Raw genomic sequence first — 19,221 nt, forward strand, 5'->3', positions numbered from 1 at the left:
GTCACATGCTACTAGGGCTGATCTAGCATCAAAAGTTTTCTTTTGAGAGATAGAAATCGCTTTAAACATGAAACTCTGTATGTCATCTCTGATCTTGGTATGTCCCTTCCTGGACTCGGAAAGGTGATGCTCTCGGCTTGTACTAGTTTCTTACCGTGGGGTCTATGGAATGAACGCAATCGTAGGAGGTTCGAAGGTAAAATCGAATCAGCCGACCGGGTGTTGGATCGAGTGGTGGGGCATATTTCTTCTTGGCTCTAGACGAAGAAATCTTTCTCCTCATTTGTGGATACCCCTATCCGTGAGAACTACTTTAATTTGGCTAGGATGCACTCGAGGACAAAGGCCTCGATTATGCAGGAATGGACCCCTCCTGATCCTGGTTACCATAAGTTGAACTTTGACGGTTCTTCTTTTGGTAATCCCGGGCTCTCTGGATTCGGCGGGGTTATCTTGGATCACTTAGGCAACCAACTTTACTCATATACCGGCCCTTTAGAAATCACCGACTCTACGTCTGCGGAGCTTCATGGTCTCCTCAACGGGCTTCACGTTTTCAGAGATAAGTGTACAAGTTCCCTCCATATTGAAGGGGACTCGAAGGTGGTCATTGGATGGTGTGAGCGTGTATCCCCTCCCCCGTGGCACCAGTGGGATATTTTTTGGGAGATTATTGAAATTTGTTCATTTTTATCTTGTATTTGGTCTCACATTCCGAGATCTACTAATTCGGCAGCCGATGCACTTGCTAAACACGGAGCTACCCTACAATCGCTAGTTGTCAGGGATATGCTCTCCTCTTTGTAATTTATGTTTTTTCTTGTTTATATATATACATCTTTTTTTAAATAAATAAAAAAAAGTCATCTGTGAGCTGATGATGTAGAACATGCCTCAATTGTTGAAGAAGAAAGTCATCCAAAAAAAAACTTTAAGACATAAAAGAAGGAAGAAGTAACAAAAAGAAGGCAGAAATACAATTGTTTCTATTTGGAAAGTCAATATTTTTAGAAAGTACCCTGTTTTAGTACTTTCCATATATAGAAGTCAATATATTTCCACTTTTAGTAGTTTCCTAGTTTGTCTATAGTTCCAATTAGGAGAGTTTTCTTTTGGGAAGTCTTTGGTTAGCTAGCCATTCTTTATTAGTAGTTAATCAGGAATGTCAAAGTAATTGAGTCCATTACTAGTGGTTTCCATTTAAATTACTTGCTGAGTTCTTCTCAAGCTACTGATTTCAATATGAGAAGTCACTATTCTATTGTTATTAGGATGTTTAGTCTAAGGAAATTTTGATCGTGGTGATGTTACTTATTTTAGCAAGTCTTTGGATGTCTAGAGTTTATAAATAGGTGAATTTGTTATAACTTTAAACAAGATTGCTAGGAGGTTCCGAACTTAGCCAATTTATCAGCCAAGGAATTGGCTGATCTAGGAATGTGATTCCAAGTACAATGAATCGTGTACACAATGCCAGTAATACAATCAATGATAGGCCATTGGCGCTAGGGGGTGTAGCTTTCTTTGGAGCACCAACTGATGACTACTTTGGAATCTCCTTCAATAAGCAGCTTTCCATGAAGATGGTCCTTGAAGATTTGAAGACCATAAAGAAGGGCACTCACTTCAGCAATGTTGGAGTCGGCGATGCCAACCGGCCCTGCATAGGAGAGAATAGACTCCCCACAACTGTCTCTGAAGACACCACCCGCACCCACCGGCCTAGGACACTTGGGTGAGGTTCCCAAATAGCCATGACCGGCATCTTGCGGGGATCCGCCATATAAGCCAGCAGGCTCCAATTGCCCCGTAGGGAAACACTTGACAGAGTGGCAAATTCCTTTCCGGTATGCAGCCGGCTAGAAGTTAAGGCCACTGCATAAGAAGTCGTACTATCCGGGTACTGGATTTGGAATTGAATCTCTTATTGTCGCACTCTAGCCATAGACACCATGGGATGAGAGCAAGGCATGCCAAGAGTAGCTTGCCCAATCTAGGCAGGTGATTCTCTTTGTACTTTGAAAACTAGTAATATTCTGGAGTTTGAGAAGTTAGTGGCTGGATGTCTCGTATCCCAACATTGTCTATCAACTATCTTTTATTAGATTTGCGGCATTATTTGGTATCAGAGCTAGTGTCTAAGCAAGACTCTTGATCCTGCAGATCACCATGGGGGCATCTCAAAATCAGATTTGGAAGAATTTAAAGCTGACACCACAAGCTCAAGGATGTGCCTTTGTTGAAATTTCATGGAAACTCCAGCCTAAGGATGTGCCTTTGTTGTAAGACCACAAGGCAACATACGACAACTGATGGGAGTAGAATTAAATTTGAGGTTCCTGAATTTAAAGGGAGTCTTGATGCTGAAGATAACCTTGATTCGGTGACACTACTGTTGAGCAAAATTTTCAGTTCAAAGAGGCTCCGCCTTATAAACATACTACTTAGGTAGTTGTGTGAGCTGCTGCATGATTATTTTTTTTTTATCTTCTGAAATGGATGATTTTATGGCAAGCCACAACATACCACCAAAGCCTAAAATCACTACATGGCAAGAGATGAAAAGGGTTGTAAAATTCGAAAATTAAGGAGAAATAAAGGAAAGAGAAGGAAAAATAGAAGAGAAGAAATTGAGGAGGCTGCATTGAATACAGTGGCAGCCATTAGGGTCTGGGATCGACCCTCAATTCATTGTTACACTCACTCATGAAAAAAGATACAAAGTAACACATATGCCCCTCTATAGAAAAATCCTTGTATTTCCTTAATTACACCTTAGAATGAAACAAAAAATTTAAACATACAACTCTTAACATAAAGATAATTAACTGCTATCCTATGAGGGATATGTGACCATGGTAAATGACCAAAATATCATTTTATAGATATTTCAACACTTCCCCTCGAGCTGCAGTATGTATATCAAGGATGCCTAGCTTGTTACAAAAAATCCCACAATCTCTCTTGCCCAATGCTTTTGTAAAGAGATCACCTGTTTTTTTTTTTTTTTTTTTTTTTTTTTTTTTTTTTTTGAAAATGATGAACTTTATTGAACCAAGAACCACCTACAAACAATCAAGGGAGGGATCCCAAAACAACAGGAGAATGGAGGGGAATCCCATCCCTTGCAAGAGAGTCTGTCAAAGAATTGGCGAAGAGCGGTACATGAGGGAGATAGAGCCCAAATCCTCTAAGAGGCGATAAACATCCAAGGTCTCAACATCATTAAGGCCCCTTTTTGAGATGAAGATTCCAGGAATCTTCACATCCCCTAGAATCCGCCATCGAGATAGAGGGATTGTAGTTAAGAGCAGCGATCGAGAGAAAAGAACTCAAGAGAGGGCTAGGGTCCTACCACCAATCCGCCCAAAATCTGATAAGACGACCATTACCAACAAAATATTGAACAACCACAACGAAGTCAAGCAATAGAAGGTAGATAGATCGTCCAATGGGGAAGGGCCTATGGCAACCAAGCATCTCCAAATAGAGTGAGAATCAGTGTTGAGCTTCGTAATCCACTTTTTTTTTTCTTTTTTTTTGAAATGATGATGATATCAATTCAAGGAAGAAAAAGATACATCAATCGAGGCATCCCCTTACAACAAGGGATTGAAGGGAGGGACCCAATTTTGCACAAGAATCAGCAGCCGAATTGTCTAATCTCAGAACATGGGACCATGTACAAGGAATTAAAGATACAAGGTCAATAATGTTAAGAAAAATCTGCCAATGATGCCAGGGTTGGAAGGTTGAGGAGGAGAACTAGCCGATGACGACCCGAAAATCTCCTTCCACAATGAGAGGCCCGCTGAAATGATCGTGAAAAATGCGAAGACCGTGAAGGAGCGTAGATAGCTCAGCTGTAGTCGAGTCAACAACAATGCCACTAGCATCAAAGATCTCTCCACCAAAGCTCGTTAAACCAGGACATCCAAGGGCGCACCCATAAAAGTTGAGTTTGAATTGACCAGCCGTGAGAGGAATCCAAACCATCACTTGAGATGGAGGGCCTTGTTCATGGTTGCTGCGAGACAAATACCCAGCCCAACAAGGGTTGTCGGCTGGCAAACCTCATTCAAACGAACGAGATGGTATTTAAAACCATCATCCGCTCCCTGCCATAGAAATCTTCTTTTGATACAGTCTAAGTGGTGGCAGATGGAAATTGGGCACGGGAGGAAGGAGAGATAATAAGTGGGAAGTCCAGCCCTAAAAACAATACACAAACGATATGCGCAGGTGGCAAGAAAATTAGGGTTTTAGAAACTAGAAGAACCTATCTGCCCTAACATGCAATTCGTTGCTGATGTAGTTAATACCCAGAAAAGATCCACAAATTTCACAATTTCCAGGGCTAACGTCACCTAACCCATTGATGATGTAGGCAGTTCAGCCCAGTGACAGGCTGCACAGCAAGAAAAAGGTAGGAAATTCGAGTAAAAAACTGTTTTTAGATCATTAGTCTAGTTGTATGCACTTAGGTTTGCACAACTCACGCAAAAATCCAGAAAAAAAAAATTAGGGATTACATAGGCAGTCCAAAAAGTAACGCAGGCAAGGTCCCAGTGTTGGGTTCACATAGTTCAAAAAAGGTGATTTTATCACTCAGTAATCATTCATAGGGCAGTAGGTAGTTTAGATCTGTTCAATAGGCAGTAGGAGCCTTCAACCATAGGGTTAGTTCAGATTTTTACCCACTAGTCAAGGTAGATTTTGGAAAATCCCCTTTCTTGAAGTTGCAGGCTTTGATGGGAGACAATTGGAGTAAACTGGAAGGCTTCAACTAAGATCTAGTACTTTGAAACCATGTAAAAGAGTGAACTTTAGGATTTTGGAGAAGGAGAGAGAGAGAGAGAGAGAAAAGAGAAAGAAATCAGTGTTCTGGAATGACTTTGTGGTTTCGAGCTCAACCCCCATGCTTTTACAGAGTTCTGAAAAGAATTACAAAAATGACCCTAGTCACTTAAAAAACTTCAACCCTTATATCTCCTTCCCAACTTATTAAAATCACATGAAAATTGAACTAGAGATAAAACTAAACCCATAGAATAGGATAGTGTAGATGCTGGACTTTGTAGGAAGTGTAAAATAACGAAATTGCCCTTCAGTAGATTTTCATACATCTTCAAAACATATCTGAAGTTCCAATAGATTTATCCTATTTATAGACTAAAAAAGACCTAGACTTGCCAAAATAAGTTACATCACCAAAATAAAAATATACTAGGATTAAACCTCCTAATTACAGTTGAATTATGACTTATTAAATTGAAAACCACTTGTTGGAAAGAATTCTAACAGCTATCATAAATAGAAACTTCTAAAAGTGAAACTAACTTTGTTATTTCCTAAATTGACTACTAATAATGAAACTTATTCTTTTTAGCTAGCAAGGTTTGTATCCTCTCTCCTTTCGTAATACATCTACACATTTCTCTCAAAAAAAATAATGAAACCTATTTACCAAATATTTCCCTAAAAAAAATCTCCTAATTTCGACTTGTTGATAAACTAGGAAAATAATGAAAGTTGAAACTTGCTAACCTTCCTTTGATAGCAAGTACTAAAATTGAGTACTTTCCTAAAACAATAAGTTTCTACAAATAGAAACTACTGTTTTCCAGTCTTCTTCTTTCCTTTTCTTCTTCCTTCTTTTATATATCTTCCTTTGTTTAGGTTGATTTTCTTCTTCCACAATTAAGCCATGCGCTAGATCATGATTGCATTACATTTGATTGTGTACTGTTAGGACAACCTCTCTACTGTCTGTTTGGTCTCTATTTTTAAATTTCATTGGCCCCTTTATATGCAATCTACAGCCATACCTTTAATGAATTAATTTTACAAATCTAATAAGTTGTCATCATATTTTTAATGTATCTGTGTGGGTAATGATTTTCCTTGCTCCTATATCTAGTCTGCCTAGAGGATTACCATATTTCAATTATAGACCATGTTGAGCTCATCAATTTTTGTTCAGTGATTGGCGTGTTGTGGTTCTTTCATATTGCTGGGTTGTCAACACTTGTATGTGCGATGTAGACGATTCAACATTGAATCTTAACTTGTTAGTATGATGGGTTCCACTCATCCCTAATGTCATTGATTAGCTAACACTTGAAATCACATGGGCCTAAGTTGATTAGGTCATGCAGATTTCCTTTAGAGAGAAGACCAATTATAAGATGGAATCCATATACTACCTTCTAGAAAGTTATATCTTGATTGCTTGAAGCATATGCTTTCTATGTGACCAATGCTTTTCTAAAATGCATGTATTTCATTTCTCTGATCTAACTCACATTTTGTAACAGGATCCTTCTGCAATGAGTGCTCGGCATGCTAGATTACAGATCTGCTCATCATTCATTCGGATTGCGAAAGCCGCTGATAAAAGTCTTCTTCCTCATATGAAGGTTATTTTTTACTTAGTTGATCAAATTCTTCTTCTATATATGAAGGTTATTTTTTACTTAGTTGATAAAATTCTTCTTCTATATATTAAGGTTATTTTATACTTGCTTTTCAAAGGTTATCAGTATTCGTAAAAAAAATTTCAAATTGGGTACAAGTCCATCTCAAAATGATTAACCAAAATTAGGAAGTCTCTTCCTATGTAATAAGCACATGATTTTCTTATCTTGGATCCATGTGAGACAATTCTAACACTCTCCCTCACATGTCTGTCCTCTTTATGGATCTTACACGTGGACAACTTTGGGTAGAGGCCCACCGGGGTCAGAATGCCTTTATCAGAGGCCGTGACATACTTGACTCTGCTATGGCCACGCATGAGATTGTGGATTATTTTGCTAAGTTGGGTCGGCCGTGGTTTGTTCTCAAGTTGGACCTCGAGAAAGCATTCGACCAGGTTAGTTGGTCCCTCTTAGACGACTTTATGCAGCATATGGGGTTTGGTGACAAATGGAGGTTTTGGATCCACAATTGTATCTCTCTGGCCTCGAACTCCTTGCTCCTCAATGGCACGGTCTGTGGCTTCTTCCAGGGCACTCGAGGCAACCATTAGGGAGACCCCCTCTCCCCACTCCTCTTCAACATCATTGCTGAATACTTATTCTCTATGTTCTACTCTGCTCCCAGCATTGGTTGGCTAGAGGCCGTCTCTGATCAGAGTTGTTTTGACATCCCCTGCTCCAGTTTGCGGACGACACCATATGCTTCAGTGTTGGCACTCTTGATCAGGTCTGTACATTAAGACCCTTCTCGGCCTTTTTGAGATCACTTATGATCAAAAAGTTAACTGGGGAAAGTCGACCATTATGGGATATCGTATTGATCCCCCCTTGCTTCAGATCATGGCAGAGACTTTGGGATGTCCAATTGCGATTGCTCCCACATGCTATCTGAGCCTCCTTCTTATTGACAGTAAATCCTGCATGGGGCTATGGGCTCCAGTGATCGAGCGGCTTGAACGTTGCCTCTTCACATGGAAGGGTAGAACGCTCTCCAAATCGGGTAGATTGATCCTCTTAAACTCATGCCTCGCGGGTATACCTAACTACTTCCTCTCTATCCTGGCTTGGCCCGCCTCTATTAGCCGGCGCATTGACATGATCAAGAGACGTTTTCTGTGGCGTGGCATTGGAAATGAGTTTCACTATCACCTTGTCAATTGGGATGAAGTGTGTAAGCCAAAGTCTTTGGGTGGGCTCGAGATCAGACACACCAAGGAAATGGGGCATGCTCTATTGCTCGTGGTTCTGGAAGCTCAACTCTTCCTCGAGGCTTCAACATCTTGGAGATAGATGGATCACTGCCAACAATTGTCGTCATCTCTCCCCCATCTAGAAGGCCATGTTTCATTTGTTCTCTACTTTTCATACTGCCATTCGGTTCTTTGTTGGGGATGGCTCCAGTCTACGTTTTTGGACGGATTGGTGGTTGGACGATGGCTCTCTTGCCTAGTCTTATCCACCTCTGCTTCAACTCACTACCAACTGCGACTTATCTGTCTCTGACGCTTGGGGGAATGGCTCATGGAATTTTTGCCTTAGACGCGGCCTTACTGATGAGGAAGCCATTTTTGTATGTGGCTTGATTGATAGTCTTGGCAGTGTTATAGTCCGTCCTTAGACGGCTGACCGGATGATCTGGTTCCCTGACGATAGCAAGTGATTCTCTGTTTCCTCGGCCTACCGTCATCTTATGGGATAGACTCGGCCGCCCGCCCCCCACCGGTAGCTTTTGTTTGGCGCCTCTCGACCCCACTCAAGGTGAAGTTTTTTCTCTGGAGTGCCTGCTGCAACAAGGTCCTCACCGCAGACAACCTTATTAAGCGTGGTAACACCATTCCCGATCCTCTCTGCCCCTTTTGCAAGACGAAGGTTGAAACTGTGAGTCATCTTCTACTCCACTATGGTTCATCTAAAATAACTAGTCTAAGTTAGGACACCTCTTCTCAAGCAAGCAGGGGATGCTTCAAATCCTGGATCTTTGTGGCACTATTATAATAAACCTACTGTGTTATGGATGACAACATATGATTAATTAAGTAGCCTGAAGTCAGAACTACATTTCCTCAAAAAGACTTAGGAACATGCATCTAATGTACGAGCCGGATCAAATAAATGCTTGTTCTTTCTCTTAGAAAAATCATTCTATTTGGGGGTAATATACACACGAAATCTGATGAATAATTTCATGTAAGACACAAAAAGAAGAAAAATCGTGATTGGCAAGTTCAAGACTATTATCAAAATGAAACACAAATAGAATTACTAAACTATGTTCTTATTTCACTATAAGAAATGACAAATACTTCAAAGACTTCAAATTTCTCCTCAAGGAGATACCCCAAGTTACTCGGCTATAATCATCTATGAAAGACAAAAAATACTTGAACTAGAAGTGCTTGGAACCTTACATTGGCCCCATACACTCGATTAGATTTTGTCTATGACTGCTACAAGGTGTTGGTGCCTCCCAAGCTTACAGGATTCACAATCAAATGACAATTGCATGGGAATAAAGGAGTAGACTAAATAAACTTAGTTGGTGATGGCTGCCCAAGCATTAGTGCCAAAAACATGGGAATTTGGACCCATCAACTAATGTAACAAATTTATAATATATGGATGGAGAAAAAGAAGAAGACAAGTTGGTGGATGCCCTAAAGTCATTAACTCAAGATCTAGGGGGCACATCAAGTGCAAACATACCTGAACTCGCCAAAATAGCGAAAGCAATGGAGATCTCAGGGGCTTTAGATACGAAGGAGAGGAGGATGTCAATTGACCCAACTTTTGAAACAACTTCTAAATTTCATCTTGGGTTCCAATGGAAGATTCAATTTCACCACTTGCCACATCACCACATCAGGAACACTAGAATTAGCCTAAGCGACTTATCATACTCATGCCAACATGTGCACACTTCCTCTTGCAATGGTGACCACCAAACCCCCCCCCTTTATCCTTTAGAAGTTTCAGATCTAGTGGGGTGGAATTGAGGTTAAAAGCAGCAGCAGCATCTGACCCTTTTACAACCCTACTACCTTTTAGAACAACCATGCTTTCGGCTCTTAATATCCTACTATAAGCCTTCTCAAGCATCGCAAGATCATCATTAGCCAATAACTTGACTCATATAGCATCAAATTCTGGGCCATGTCTCCACTTTGTATTATGTCCCTCATTGGTCAAGGAATGTCACCGGTCTACATATTGATTGTAGAAGTCAGAAGTTAGAAAGTTATTAATTAGGCCAGTCTTTTAAGTGAAAGTTACTTTTTGTGCTTCATGTCTTAGACTCATTATATGTATGTGTAAGCTTGGATATGAAGGGGAGTGTTTAGTGGGAATAGGACCAAGTGGTGTTAAAAAAAAAGTTGGTTTATTAGGTTGAGCGATAGAATTCCTAAATTGCTAGTCATTTTGAGACAGAACAAGGCTCAATCTTAACATCTTTTTCTACGAACTAGCTTACTACCCCAGTTATAGCTGGATATCTGAAATAAACCAACAACTGAGATCTTTATTGTTTCTTATAGATGATGTTGAGACATAGTGAGGTACAAGGGTATTTAATGTAATTAAGTAGATTGTTCTGTCTTAAGTACTCATCTATGGGTATACAAGTCAGTCAATAAAATGTAGTCTGATGTAGTTAAGTTATTAAGGGTATATAGTCAACGAACTATGTAACTGTGCTTAAGGGAGTTGAGGGTGACCTACTTTTCTAAATTTTATTGAAGTGTGATAACTGCTCTGTGTTTGGCAGTTTCTCTTCTTCTTCAATCTTCAATTCTAATACCTGAGTATATCTTTTAACTACCAAATCTTCAACCATTCAGTTGTACCATTAGATGGTTCTTCACTTTGTAATATTAATCAAAATGCACTAGATTAATAAAAAAACATGACATAAGAATATGAACACTGCATTTGTTTGGAAAATTATCTGAAACATGATAATTTATGCAACATCCAGCAAATTGCATTTTCTAGTGTTTAACTGATAACCCAGACAATTCTTGAAAAAATACCAATAAAGGTGATAAAGTGCTTGTGACCATACTGCTAGACACTGAATAAAGATCTTTGACCTGTGGCGAAACTGAAAGAAAGGAGAATTACGATATTTATTTAAACAAAGCTGAAACACAAACCTGTTATGCTTGCATACTCAAATAGAGACAGTGGTTTACAAGAAGGAAACAATGAGCATTTTAAGTGAGGGATAATTCTCTAGGGAATGAAAAAAAGTACAGAGTTCCACTTCTCTTTATGCTTTTTGTTACTCTTAAGCATCCCATACTTTTTTTTTTAAAATATTTGTCCATACGGAATTAGATATTTTCATACCTGAATTATATGAAAAAGGATAGTTTGGTCATTTCATATTTTTCAGATTGTCCTCTATGTTAGGAGTAAGTTTGTCTTAGTGTATGTGTCGTATGGTCATTTTTTAGTTTAATTCTGAGTTGCTATTAGGGAGATATGGTGAGTTGGGTGTAGAGGGGCATTTATGTACTTTTGACATATTATGGCTTAAGTGAGGGTTAATAAGGAGGGGTTGAATTCTAGACCCTCAATGAGTGCTGGAGGCTGCACACTCTTCATCTCTCTTTCATGTTCTCCTTTTTCTCTCTTCTTCTCTCTACTTCTTTTCAATTTTTCACTTCTACAATACTATATATAGATTCCAATAATTTTTAACTTTTTTTTATTTTACCCAGGATATTGCTGACACCATGGCTTATCTCCAAGGTGAAGGCCGTCTACTTCGTGGAGAGCATAATCTTCTGGGTGAAGCATTTCTTGTTATGGCTTCTGCTGCTGGGTAAATACTTGTAATTCTGCAGATGCTTTACTAGGTTTATTCTTGTGAGTACACAGGCTTTTATTCCTGTAAGAGTGATGCTATTTCTTATGGTACTTGTATCATATGCAGTGTACAGCAGCAGCAAGAAGTTTTAGCATGGTTGCTTGAACCCTTCAGCAAACAATGGACCATGCTTGAATGGCAAAATGCATATTTGTCAGATCCTCTAGGCCTTGTAAGGTTGTGCTCCAACAGAGCATTTATGTGGTCCATTTACCACAGTGTGACATTCTTCGAAAAGGCGCTTAAAAGGAGTGGAATTAGAAAGGGCAGTCTGACTGTGCAAAATCAATCGTCAGTTAGCATAGATGGTATCCCTTCTCATCCAATGGGTCTGCATCTGTCATGGATGTTGCCTCCTCTCTTGAGGGTATGCATGAAACTTTATATTGTACTGTTCGTTACCTTGTTCTTAATACCTTACTCAAATACCCGGAGATACTAAAATTGCATTTCTCACCATACAAAAATACAAAACTGTCTACTCTTCACTCTACTTCATTTGCAACTCTAATCTAGTTTTTTAGGAATAGCTTTTCTGAGAGTACAGACTAGTATGACATTTTTTTTTAAGGTATGAAAAGCAATTTTAGCGTTGTGACTAGTCTGACATGGAATCATTTGCTAATATATTCAGTCTTATGAAGTAGAAAAAAGAATACTTATTTGTGACTTGCTAATGTCTATTTTTTAAAAGCAATGCATGAACGCAAAGGCGATCTCCAGTAGTATGGCAATTAAGCTCTGATGCCTCAAAAATAGAAAATATCTGCATGTTTTGTCTGTTCTTCTGGAAACATCTATAAGCTATATGTGAGCATTATGAATTATATTCTTTTTGTTACTAATCAAAAGGTTAGGAATATGAAATTTGTTGGATAAAGCCCAGTTCCATATCAAAATGAACTAGCTATTTAGGAGACTTTTTGCTTAATCTTATAAACCATAACACTTCTCAGCACTTATCAATCTTGGACATTCTCTCTCAACACTCCTCTCACATCCAGACTTACGCATAACAGGCCTAAGGAGTGGACAATACACATGGAGCACAAACTGGACCTAGGCTCAAGTAGACATCTTGCTATTATACTACAATTGGATGGAGCCCAGTTCCATCCCAAAATGATTGGCTACTTGTAAGGCCTATTGCTCAACCTAAAACTAATGACACTTCTTAACTCTTATTAATGTGGGACTATTCTAACTCAGCAAATTTGATACACCAGAACTTCAAGCAGCTGAAGCTGATTAGGCTTAGGTGTTACCTACGAAATATTTCACTGCCTTTGACTGAACAAACGGTGACTGTCCTTTCATTTTTTGAGAGAGCAGTATCCTGCAAACATATCCAGTATTCATTGATGGTCTGAAACTATTTATATGGAGTGCAAGGAATGTGTAGGTGCAGGACTTGAGAGAGTGGACAAAGAAGGAAGCAAGGAGACTATCGTGAATGGTTTGATGGTGATACTTGAATTTTTTTGTGTCAGAGGGGGACAGCATCAAGACATGGAATTAGATACTATTTCGGATGTCCCTTTCTCTGCTTCAGTAGTTTTGTGCCCTAAAGCCACAATAGCTGAAAGGCAAATTGTTCCTCTAACAAATACAGTCCCAAGGACTTTATGAATTATTAGCTCTAAATGTGGTGCTCTGCCTGCAGTTGCTTCGTTCTGTACATTCTCTTTGGTCTCTGCCAGTCACCCAAGCTTTACCGGGAGACTTCCGAGCAGCCATGAGCATGAATCAAGTTGATCAGGCTGGTCTTCTTGGAGAGGGCAACTCTAAACTCCCAAAGAATGTTTTAACATTTTCTGATGGATTCCAGACTGATGTGAATAAGGAAAGAAGCTCTGAGCCAAATGAAAATGACCTCAGGAATTGGCTGAAAGGCATCAGAGATAGTGGGTATGGGTTATGATTTATTCAACTTAAACTGTTCTTTCTTTTTTGGTTGGTAATCACATTCGTGATTGAATTATTTTCCGTTTTGTAGGTATAATGTTCTTGGTTTATCAGCAACTCTTGGTGACTGCTTTTTTAGATGTCTGGAGAGTTCCTCAGTTGCCCTGTCACTTGTGGAGAATATTCAGTCTATGGAGTTCAGGCACATTCGTCAACTTGTTCATTTAGTTTTGATTCCTTTGGTCAAGTTCTGTCCTGTAGATTTATGGGAGAGTTGGCTGGAAAACCTCCTCCACCCATTATTTCTTCACAGTCAGCAGGCTCTTAGTATATCATGGGCCAGTCTTCTGCATGAGGGTAGAGCCATAGTGCCTGATAGTTGTGGTAATGTCTCTGGATTAGAATTAAAAATGGAAGTTATGGAGGAAAAGTTGCTTCGAGATTTGACTCGTGAGATTTGTTCCTTCCTCTCGGTTTTAGCCTCCCCAGGGCTAAATAGTGGACTCCCTGCAATGGAACACTCTGGACATGTGCGTGCAGCAATGTCTTCACTGAAAGACTTGGATGCATTTGCCACGAACTCTCTGATGGGGTATGTCTGGAGCTATTTATAAACACATTTACACCATAAACATTTCAAATTTAGTTCTATTAATTTTATTGTGGTTTTTCATTTTTTATTGGATTGCAGCTTTCTCTTACAACATAAAGGTATGGCTCTCCCAGTCCTGCAAATATGTAAAGAAGCCTTTTCTTGGACTGATGGGGAGGCAGTGGCAAAGATCACTTCTTTTTGTGGGGCTGTGATCCTTCTGGCTTGTTTAAGCAATAATGCTGAACTCAGAGAATTTGTAGCTAAAGATATGTTTAATGCACTCATTCAAGGATTAACGCTCGAGTCCAATGCTATCGTCAGTGCTGATCTTGTTGGTCTTTGCCGTGATATTTTTGTATATCTCTCAGAGAGGGATCCTTCTCCACGACAGGTCTTTCAGATATTTTTTTTTTAAAATCTTTGAAGCATTCCTTTTCTTCCTGTAATAGTCAAAAAAGTGGTCCACAATTTTGTTAAAGTGGTTGTGGATCATTTGGGTGGCCTATCATCAACTCTTTATGAAGGATTATGATTCTTTGGATATGGCAGGTCCTGCTTTCTCTACCTAATATTACAAGCACAGATTTGCAAGCTTTTGAAGATGCTCTAGGGAAGACAAGCAGTCCAAAAGAACAGAAGCAGCATATGAAAAGCTTGCTCTTGTTAGCTGCAGGAAACAAGCTAAAAGCACTTGCAGCCCAGAAAAGCACAAACGTCATTACCAATGTGTCAGGTCAGTCTTTTTTAAGTTTTTTCCAATTCCTAATTTAGGATTTTCTTCTTGATTTTCGACATTTAGTGACTATTTGTCTCTACATGTGTAAATTCATTTGAAGCATTTACAAATTTCTGGTGTTCTTTTAAGTATGATTTGTCATAGTAGACATAATTTTTCCCCTTCTTGATTTACTACAGTTTTCTGAATTTTCTTGTTATTCTCTTCTTCTTTTATTCCTTTATTGCCCTCCTTCACATAGCCTACAACATAGAATTCTTTAGGCATATGAGGAAATAGATCACTTCTTGGAGTCTGGTGAAGTGGATTTCTTGCATAAACACGACCTTTGTAGGTGTTTACTGCTTTCAAGAGCCCTTGGGATTCCCTCAGCCACATCACAGCATGAGGTAGAATCAGGGCAATCCATTCATGTGGAACCCACATGAATGGACAGCCCTGATTTCTTCTCATTCTGAAACACACCTCAGGGAACCCATCTTTCAAGAGGCACTTTGGACCCATCTATCATGCAACTTGCATTTAATTTCTGGTTAATAAGGACCACTCACAATTGATAACCATGTATCAAAGAGATATGCATATTAGGTGTAGTTAGTTTTAGTATATAAACAATTGGAATCCACATAAATGGACAGCCCTGATTTTCTCTCATGCTGAAATGCACCTCAAGGAACCAGTCTTTTTCAGGAGGCACTTAGACCCATCTAACATGTAAGTTCCATTTAACTTCTGGTTAAGATGGAGCACTCAGAAATGGTAATCATGTATCAAAGGGACATGTATATTGGATGTAGTTGAACTCTAGTAAACAATCAGGAACCTCCTGCACCATTCCTCCATTACTGTTGTGTTTTGTGGGTAGTTTTACGTCTTGCCTATTCTCCGTCTTCTTGTACTGATTGCTATGCTTTTCCTCTCCATTGGAGGGTAGAAAGCTCTTCATGTTAAGTGTTCACATGCTGCGCTTAACTCAAGCTCATGGCAAAGCATGGAGAGAGTTTGTATTCTACATCTTGTTGTAGGGCATAGCTTGCCCATTTGATGCTTTGTGCCTCTTGGGTGGTGGCTGTTTTGTCACCACTATTTTGTAATCTTTGAAGAAAAAAATTTTGTTGGTCTTAATACGACTGAATATGGTATTAATGCCAAACCCAAGCGCAGGTATATTAGTTCGTTCTCCACATCTTAGGGCAGGTTTTGTGTAGGTATGGACATGCAGAGTGTTTGATGGTTTTAAAACCCTCTTGTGTTTAAGCCGCTCACATGCTCATGAGTCAAGTTGGATGCTTAACCTTGTGATGGATAAATCGTCTCATATTTGTTTGACCTTTGAAAGATGCTGAGCTTATTAGTTGAGAAGAAAGCCCATTAAAATTTGGTTATTCACTTAGTGATGGAACAGACCCATATGCAATACCCTATCCGCTATAAAATTCACCACCTATTAGTGAATAAAAAAAAAGAAGGAAATGAAGGAAGACTCTTGTTATAAGCTTCAATTGCTACTTGTTTTCTGCAAACTCCACGATTGCTGATAATACAGAAATTCGCATTACTACCGGAATGTAGCAAACATGAGAATGCAATGGCAAGTATATGGAGTCATTTACCCATGTACACTTCTGTTTGACCCCTGCAATGGCAGTTATGACTTATAATGACCTCTGGATATATTTGGAGTATCACATGGCCACAGTACAGTTAGAATACAAAAATCCCCCGGCAAAGAGAGAAATTTACTTCCTACATCAGGTTGAGTGGAATGGGGTGCGCTACATCCAAGACCTAACCTGAATAATGAATTTTTTGAAAGTGATTCTTATGGATGTAAATGAAACTATTTTCAAGTATAGCGAGGTCAGATGTTCTAAAAGTGGAAAGTACTGTCTGAAACACAGTAGAAATCTGTAACTTTTGAGTTTAAAAAGGATACTGGGCTCTCTTGCGTGTAAAGGCAGTAAAGTCATTTTAATTTAGCCAGGTGAGATGTCCTTGTAGAGGGAATTACTGCCCAGACAAGAGGAAATCTTCTACTTCCTGCAGTAAACATAATTTTGGGAGAAGTACTGTATACTGTAAGCAAAAGGATGATATCCTTTTGTAAGCAAAAGCACCGGATTTCACTAAATCAATATGTAACAATCCAGATTTGGGTGAAGGAACAAGAGAAAATTGAGAGAGAAAAGATAAAGGAGAAGAAGAAATTTTTGAAGAGCCTAAAAAGCTTTGTTGGGAACTGTGCACAAATTCTCAGACTTCTTAAATAGGTGTTTAGAGTTACAAATTATAAAAATGCCCCTATACACTTAATGGACCTTAATCTCCTTATATCTCCCTAACTACACATCCTATGTACATGAAAATTTAACCACTGATATAATTTAACATGCAGAATAAGATTACATAAAGAGAATTAACCACTAATGTGGTAAAATGACCAAAATACCCCTGAATGTATTTTCTAACACAATAATTTGTCACCTGCTTTATGAGTTATTTGGTTTTTGAATTCGTGTAACCTCCGTCTTATTGGGTCAGCTATTTTGCTCGTTCCTGATTTCCACCATCATTCTGTTCTTAACATAGTATCTATTAGATACCAGATTCCTGTTGGAAGTGACTTTACCTTCTTCTTTTGTCCTGTTTTCTTTTAATAGTTGAATATGTAATTGCCATTAAATTTCTGATGCTGTTGCTATTTCACAAATGGCGCCTTCCTTGCAGCTAGGACCCGCAGTGCGATCTCAGTTCCAGGGTTCAGCATGGAAGGTGATGAGGTCGTTGGATTGGCAGCCATATTATAGTATTTTGTTGTTACTAGGAGCAGGATTGTACAGTTGTTGCACGAATCGGTGCTCGTAATGTAAAGCAGAGCGAAACATAACCAGAGACAAAGAAAATGAGGATTGGAAAACCTTCTCAGTGGCTACCTCAACAGTTTTCCATCATCCACATGAGGTACTTCCGAGTTCGTTTTGTATGGTGTAAATCATTAACGTTTCAAAGTTCCGCCATGTGAGGCTTGACTGGCCGTGCTCAAATTGCCATGGTGGATCAGCTTTTTTACTTCGAAAGTGAGTTACCTTTGTTGTGCAGAAATAATTAGCCAAAATAATTTCTTTTGATTTTATGTTCCATAATATTTTCTACTCCCTTGGCCCTTCTAACAATTTTAATATATGCCCTGATATGAACAAAAATATTTGTCAAAAAGATAAACCAATAATTACTTTTTTAAACTATTGTTAGCATTTCTTTGTATTGATTAATATATGTCCCAAACTTTATGTCATGCTTTTTTATAATTTCTTTATGCTGCCAAATAACCTAAGTTTAATGTCATCTCCATATAGTTTAGGTCAGAGCAGAACAACTATTAGTATTGAAGAGAGTATAACCATGCTCATTCATTTTGAACTGGTTTCTCTTTTCAGAAAAGAAAAAGAAATCAGTGTTCTACCAAGTCTTGTGCAATCCATTGAAATCTATGAGAACAAATGAGCCAGACAGAAAAAAACCAATGTCTACCATTGAATAGTAGGCAATGAAAGGAGAAGTCAGTGAGAGAGGAAGTATAGTAGTCCCAACTCTGTTTTTTTGTCAAGACTTCTTTTCCAGTTTCCGACCGTTCATGCAATGGCAGCTCGAGTTTTAATTGTGGAGAGAAAAGCAAAGAAAAAAGAATCATTTTAAGAAGACACTTCCATTCCGGTTTTTGCTGGCATGTGGAAGAGATTTCTCGATTTTCTCTTTGCTTCTGCCTCTCCCGTTTTTTTCTGTCTAACGAGTAACGACCCCATCTGATTTTATGTTCTTGTCAAGCTCAATTTTTATCTTATTTCCTCCGTATCTTGTTTGGTTATGTATGTTTGTCAAGAGAGACATGAAGAGATCGATAATTTACTCTATTCTCTTTCGTTCTGTTGAAGAGTTGAAGAGTAGGAAACTCTCTCAGTTATTTTATCGATATCTTTTGTAGAGGGATGATCCAATATGAAAAATTATTTAATACGAAACATGTGAAACATTATTTCAGTTATCTGATCATGATTAATGGTTATCTCAACAGTCCAATCAACGATTGAGATAAAAATTTCACACCGAATGGTTTTTTGTATTGGTTCAGTCATGTTGCTTTATATTTCCAACTTTGATGAAGAGTCCCAATCTCTGTCTACTCCGTATGTTAGCTTTTATTTTTTGGGTCTGTAACGACAAGGTACTGTTGAAGGGTATGACTGAGACTTGTCTCCACACAAAGACAGATATTGTGTCTGGGTTAGGTATTTGATTAAAGAACAAAAAGTAGATGCGCAGTTATACCTTATTTTACGTGTATTCTTGGCTATCGAGCCCGCTGGAAGAATAGTATTCCTCCAACCATCAAGTAAACCCATGAAATATTTACAAAACCATTATGAAATTTTGTCTTCCGGGAGACCCTTGTTCCTTTTTCTGGGGGATTGTAGGTGATATCTGGATCCTGAGCTTTATCATTGAAAGTCAGTTTCTCCTCTAACTTTTTTCCATTAGGTCAGCTCGGTAGTCAATTTAGGTCATGAATTTTCTTCGTCCGTAATCCTTTTTTATCTGCTTTACCCGATTTATGTAAGAAACGCCTTTGAAGTCATTT

General features: G+C 38.8%; 1 protein-coding gene across 3 annotated transcripts in view; it reads left to right on the plus strand.

Annotated features, from left to right (window-relative positions):
• The window catches only part of LOC137956027 (protein HASTY 1), a 78,176-nt gene extending 60,438 nt beyond the window's left edge, over window positions 1-17,738 (plus strand). For all 3 annotated transcript variants that reach the window (XM_068803318.1, XM_068803319.1, XM_068803320.1), the window contains 8 exons: window positions 6,318-6,419; window positions 11,201-11,304; window positions 11,416-11,716; window positions 13,013-13,257; window positions 13,346-13,846; window positions 13,946-14,240; window positions 14,399-14,582; window positions 17,313-17,738. In XM_068803318.1, the coding sequence (XP_068659419.1) occupies window positions 6,318-6,419; window positions 11,201-11,304; window positions 11,416-11,716; window positions 13,013-13,257; window positions 13,346-13,846; window positions 13,946-14,240; window positions 14,399-14,582; window positions 17,313-17,392 (1,812 nt within the window). In that variant the 3' untranslated portion in view covers window positions 17,393-17,738. The remainder of the gene's footprint in view (window positions 1-6,317; window positions 6,420-11,200; window positions 11,305-11,415; window positions 11,717-13,012; window positions 13,258-13,345; window positions 13,847-13,945; window positions 14,241-14,398; window positions 14,583-17,312) is intronic.
• Window positions 17,739-19,221: the final 1,483 nt, after the last annotated feature.

The sequence above is a fragment of the Aristolochia californica genome, unplaced genomic scaffold, assembly GCF_029961685.1.
Source record: "Aristolochia californica isolate CCGP_79_NKW_82.1479 unplaced genomic scaffold, dmAriCali1.0.hap1 SCAF_2, whole genome shotgun sequence".
In the NCBI taxonomy this organism is placed as follows: domain Eukaryota; kingdom Viridiplantae; phylum Streptophyta; class Magnoliopsida; order Piperales; family Aristolochiaceae; genus Aristolochia; species Aristolochia californica.